The sequence below is a fragment of the Metopolophium dirhodum genome, chromosome 3 (assembly GCF_019925205.1).
Source record: "Metopolophium dirhodum isolate CAU chromosome 3, ASM1992520v1, whole genome shotgun sequence".
Lineage (NCBI taxonomy): Eukaryota > Metazoa > Arthropoda > Insecta > Hemiptera > Aphididae > Metopolophium > Metopolophium dirhodum.
In genome coordinates, this window is record NC_083562.1 from 2,094,556 (window position 1) to 2,100,809 (window position 6,254).

Here is a 6,254-nt window from a genome sequence, read left to right on the forward strand (position 1 = left end):
AAAAATTACTATTAGTTATTTTACACTGAAATATGAGTAAAAAAAATAAAAAAAGGTGGGTAAGTGGATGTCGCTCTGCTGTACATTAGGTTACAAGTGGGTCACTGTAATGGATGGTGTTAAATTTGAATTCAATGATAATATAATATCATTGTATAAGAAAAACGATTCTGAGCGAAAACGGTCAGTCAGCCTATGATATTACTGTGAATAAAGTAATTTATATATAACCTATTTACGTGGAGCCTTGTTTTCAATTTTCAATCCTTAGCTATGAAAGTTGAACATTTTATACATTTTTAACTACAAAAAAATTATTAAACTTTAAATTTGATACATTTTGTCAAAATTTGATCTTTAAATGCATATAAAAAAAAATTGTGCCTATGTATTTTTAATATTTTTCAACTGCTATTAGAACGATATATCAGGATTCAGGAGCCTTATATTAAGTTTTTACTCTTTTTTACCCAACAAATAAAATTTTATTGATATTTATAGAAAAACAAACTAAAATAATTGAAAACTGACAATGTCCGTAAACAGCTCAAAAAGAGTCAAATTATTTTCAAAATTTTATCGTGTATAGAAAATGCTAATACAAACATTCAGTGAAATTTTCAAGTATCTACAGTCATACGTTTTTTAATTAGAACAAAATAAGAAAATCGTTACATGAGTGAATATCAAAATAATGTAAAAATATGAATTTCAAACGCTCATAAAAATTTAATTTGACTTTCCTGTAGACATTTTTTTTTTGATAAAGGTAAACTAACTTATGGATAATCTTGTATTATATTTTCAAATCTTAGATTTAAAAAGAAAAATTTTAATGAATTCTCAACTCAAAATAATTTGCTAATTTTCGTGATTTTTCCGTATTTTGTCAAAATTTGAACTTTAAATGCTTATAAATAAAAACTGTGACTAAGCATTTTTAATTTTTTTCATCTGCCTTTGAAACAATAAGCTAGGAGCCTTCTATTTAATTTTCAAGCTTTTTTACTCAACACATACAATTTTATTGATATTTATAGAAAAAAAAACTAAAAAAAAAAGGAAATTGACAATGTCCGTAAACAGCTCAAAATATTTGGAAAATGTTATGGTGTATAGGAAATGCAATTATAAACATTCAGTCAAAATGTCATGTCCCTACGGTCATTTGTTTTAGAGTTACACCAAAAACCAAAATCGATTTTCTCGAAAACAGGTTTTGCGTAAAAACTCCCGTTTTTCCTTAATTTTTCTTTTGTTTTTCACGTCGCTTTTGAAAACTACTGGGAAATTTTTACTTTTGACCCCCCCAAAGTAACCAACTAGATTCACTTTCCTATCAGAAAAATTACTGTTGAAGAAAATCCAAGCACTTTTACTGTCCTAAAAGGTGATGACAGACACAAAAATAAAAAAATAAAAAATATATCATTGTAAAATTAACACATTCATCGTTCCACTCAGAATTTAAAATTTTATAGAAAATAATAGATTTTAAGAAAAAGTTTAATTTAAAATAAATATCGAAAATTGTAAATTATGTACAATTTCTGTGTCTGCAATTGATTAGTTCATTTTTGTATATAAGCTTGCAAACTTGTCGTTGAAACTCGTAATACAGCGTGCAAAATATGTTCATCACTACACTTTTTAATGAGTTTAGCATCAGTAAAGGGACGATTATTTTTCGATATCATTTGTGCAACTATATAACTAACCCATATTACTGATTTATTATGGTTAATTTGTTTTTTAAAAATATTTAGCTTAATATTTAACAATGATTTAAAATGATTAATTTTTATTTTTCTTATATCACCAATAATATATTCTAGTTGATTTATGTTCACTATCATAATGCCGTTGTATGTTATATTCTTTCATTGCTGATACTGTTTTTTTGACAAATTAAACAAAAAAGGTTTCCACAAAAAAGTATAAATCAACCAAAGAATCATTAAAAAAAACGATATTCATCACAAATTGTTCTTTTTTAGTCACCATAATTATGTTTGAACTCACTAATAAAATGAAACTATTACAAACCCACACATACGGATGTGATTACGGGCTTTACTAATCGCTACAGTGTTCAGACCCATAAGAACTAAATTATATTAAAAATAATATTGAACAAAAATAAAACATGAAAATTTAACATCTTTGTGTGGGCCACAAAATATTGCATCACGTGCCGTGGGTTGCCAACCCCTGCTTTATAGTATATAATGTACCAATCATTATTTATACAATGCATAGTTTATCAAATATTAAAAAATAATTAGTAAATACCGTTCGAAAAATGTCATTAAAAAGTATTAAATTGTTAGTCTTAACACCTAAATTTAAATTGTTATCAAAATACTAAATGCCTAGTACTTGATTATGTGCATAAGTTTTAAAAAATATATATATTTTGATAATTAAGTTTTAAAAAAGTAAAAACTTGTTGAAATTATTTCTGTTTATATTATTTTTCATTGTCATAGTAGTTTGCAATACCCGTTGATGAAATAAAAAAAATAACTTTAATAATTAGGTAATATAGTACAAATTTCAATAAAAAATAAAGTAATCACAGTAAACTTGTGATTTCAAAAAAATCAGTAACCAAATAACCTAAATGTACTGGGAAGGTAAAAAATACAGTATAAATAAATTCATAAAATCCTATTTTAAATATATATTATTTCAAAAAGATAATTCAATTATCAATAAATATTATTTAGATTTTTATTCTTCTTCGTTCTCTTCACCTCCTTCTTGATCGTCTACATCCACATCACCATTTTGCATACCTTCTTCATCTTCTTCGTCATCGTCACCAGCAATTTCAGCATTTTCCAATTCAGCTTTCTCCATTTGTCGCACCAAATCAGCTTCATCACTAGCCGTAACCACTTTCGGCTAAAATTTTAAATTTTAAATGTTTAATTTTATATGAATTTATATAAAATAATAAAGCCCTGAACTAAATATATGGAATGTGCATTATGTATTGTTCTCATACATGTAAAACGTGCCTATATGCAGCTGCCATATGCATTCTGAATAATATTGATATGATTTTTAACATTTATATTATGATTATGATAGTAAACATTTCCATAGATAACATAACTTTTCGTCATGTTTCCTATGACTCGGATTGCATATGGCGACCTCCAACCAGGGTTTTGATTAATCAACGCATTCTCGGTGTGTTTAGATAAGTGTAACAGATAATAATGTATTCTTTATATTTAAATATAATAGGACACAGTGAAACTACTATTTAGAAAAAAATTATTTTTGTAATAATTTATGCCTAAAAAAAATAGTATTAAAAGCTTCACAGTAAAATTTTTTAAAATACATATATTTCTTTACCGGCATTTGGATTTTGAATACACCACCAAGAGTTTGAATAGATTTATCAATCTCTTCAATAGCAGTTTGCAATGCTTTCAAACCGTCGGTTTTTTCAGGTGTGGCAGTTGTCATTACTAAAAAAACAAAAATTAATTATATATAAATCAATTATAAATTTATTTTAATATTTTAAAAGTTCTAATTATTTATAACATATTAATAATGAACTAAAAATGAATGATGTTGGTTAATAAAGTTAGGTACATTAATAAAATTGATTTAAATAAAAAACAAAAATAACTACTTTGTTTGAATTAGTATGACGTATTAATTTTGTAATTATTAGTTTAATTATTTAAATGTATGATAAGGTATAAATAGCTAATAAATATTTACCATATAATGGTGGAGCAATTAGATTGATTTTGATTGGAAGCTCCTCTGTCGAGCAAGCAAGACCTGCTTTTAAAGCTGTCTTAACAGCATCAATTCCTTCGTATCCATAACATGCAACTTCAATATCAGCTCGTATTTTTACAGCTTGGGAAGTTAATTTTCGTTTAATATTATTAAGCAATACATTTTGAGTGCTCTCGTCCAACCCACATTCGGCTAATATAGTTGGATCCCTAAAATAATTAAAATGTTGCTAATATTACTTGTACTTAATGAAAGCAAAATAAAAGTTAATACTAATATTATTATAATTAATAACAATTTGAACAAACATTTAACTAAACTTCTAAAAAAAATTGAAAGGAACTGCATTTATAATTTATAAAGATCAGGGAATAATGTTGTAAAGTATTAGTTGTTTCAAAATTTAATCACCATAATAACACTCATATCTTCCAAACCCATTAGCATTAGTACTAAAAATTAAAAAAACTCAAAAACAACTTGTTCAATTTTTGAATTAGATGTCTTAATATTCATAAAAATTATATAATAAATAATTTACAGTAAAAAAAAAAGGTTTTTTTTTTGGAAAAAATAAGTTTATGTATCCACATGACACACAATTGACAAACAATCTCAAGAATTTGGAAATATTGTCTTAAAGTATAGGTATTTAAAAATTCCAAAAATCAGATTTTGAATAACTACATTACTGAAGAAAAAAGGGGCGATCATGCATAGTGAACACTCTATACAATGAATAATAATAATGAGCCAAAAATATTATTATAATTATTAAAAAATAGACAAAAAACTTACTGAACAGCTTGTTTGAAAAAATCATAAGCCGATGACTTCTTTTTGGTTCTTTCCTCGTAAAACCAAGCAGTTTTATGGTATAGTTCTTCAAATTGAGCATCAGATTCAAAGTTTAAAAGTTCTGCAACGTGCCGTAAAATTGAATTAACAGCTTTTGCTTTAGCAAATCTTTCAGTACACTTTTCTATATCTTCAGGAGAAACTCTTCTTTTACTCAAATCAATATAACCTATAATATATACACATAGGAGTATTAGACAGCTGTATAAAAAAGTATTAAGTATAAAGAAGTTTAAAAATAATATTCTACCTTTTTCTTTGTCTACACGAATTACAACTACAGGTTCAGTCTTGCCGATGCGAATCAATTTGTTGATGGAACGAATACGTCGCCTGGACAATTCTGATAACAATATCATACCCTCAATGTTGTTGTATTCCAGAAGATGTACATAGGCACCCATTTCTTCAATACTACGGACGTTGACCATGACGACATCGTCAATTTCTGGATAACGTTCGGCATAAAACCGACACGACAACGGCATTTTAACCTAATAACACACATAATATTAAAATTTGTCTTCGGTTTACTGTAAACAGATACGTAATCCACATCAGACTACTTACCTAGTTTAAAATTAAAAAATATATTAGAGGTTTTTAATCGTATAAAATAAGACTAGTAATAGTAAATGTTCTCTTATTAATACAAATAAAATCAAATTGACATTGTAAAGTAAAAAAAAAAAGAAATTTAAATAAAATTAATACCTGAGGTGTATTCCCGAATCCTGACGCAATCACAAAAAGATTAAATTCTAAAAACATAACCTCACATAGCCGCTATGGTCATAGTATCACGTGATATGTATTACAGTTTCGCGTGATTTCTTCCATGATTACTCGTACTTCCGTGCCTAATTTGAATGCTGTAATATAGCGTATGACCACAGAGTATTTATCAGTCCATAGCACAACTAAAGAAGTATAAAAGTACAAAACTATTAAAAAAAATATTTGGAGCAGGCAAATAATCTCATTGTATCGTTAAGGGAACTAAGCTACATCTTTCGAACTTTTAGGCGGACAAATCCTCTCAATATTTCCGCCTTTGCGCCCAAACGTAAAAAGTTCCTCGAATACGCGAACCGTTATAATAATCCATGCATTAATTATCCAGGTGTCAATTCATATTTTATACCGGGGGTTTCACTAAACATATAATGAATCAATTAAAGTGAGCTAAAGGTCCCTTAAAAAAGATTTGATGAACCATGGTTGTTCCATTAAATTTATTAAATTGTGTATCCAACACAGTGATGTATAATATATATATATATACGATTATAAATCATAGAATAATATTTTTCTATGTAGAATTGAACGGTAGATGATAGACGGTAGACCTACAAGTGCAGACCTATGCCGAGTGCAAACCAACATTAACCAAATTCTGCCGAGTGACGGAGTTGGCGAGTTGCCCGAGTTGTCTGTCTTATAATAATAATAAGACTCTTATTTTTCAGAACAATGAGAAAAGCGCTCCCGGTGGTCGAAGTAAAGAACTAACGGAGGCGGCCGCGGCGGTGTTTCCGGAAATATTCCCGCGTTTATTTAAATAATTATTTATCAAGATTATTTTTTCCCTCAATTTATCGCCCATGTCCCATTAGTATTTTTGT

The 6,254-nt window shown here is 27.5% G+C and overlaps 1 protein-coding gene across 2 annotated transcripts; it reads right to left on the minus strand.

Moving 5' to 3' along the window:
- Positions 1–2,668: 2,668 nt before the first annotated feature.
- Positions 2,669–5,499, minus strand: LOC132942199 (eukaryotic translation initiation factor 2 subunit 1). 2 transcript variants are annotated; one of them, XM_061010516.1, is made up of 6 exons: positions 5,344–5,499; positions 4,880–5,123; positions 4,570–4,798; positions 3,748–3,980; positions 3,370–3,485; positions 2,669–2,907 (listed from the first exon to the last, which is right to left on the minus strand). In XM_061010516.1, exons 1-6 carry the CDS (start codon positions 5,398–5,400, stop codon positions 2,734–2,736), a joined length of 1,053 nt encoding a protein of 350 aa, XP_060866499.1. In that variant the 5' UTR covers positions 5,401–5,499; the 3' UTR covers positions 2,669–2,733. The 2 variants fall into 2 exon arrangements, with proteins under 2 accessions (XP_060866499.1, XP_060866500.1); XM_061010517.1 differs by lacking the exon at positions 5,344–5,499 and adding an exon at positions 5,200–5,337.
- Between the last annotated feature and the right edge of the window lie 755 nt (positions 5,500–6,254).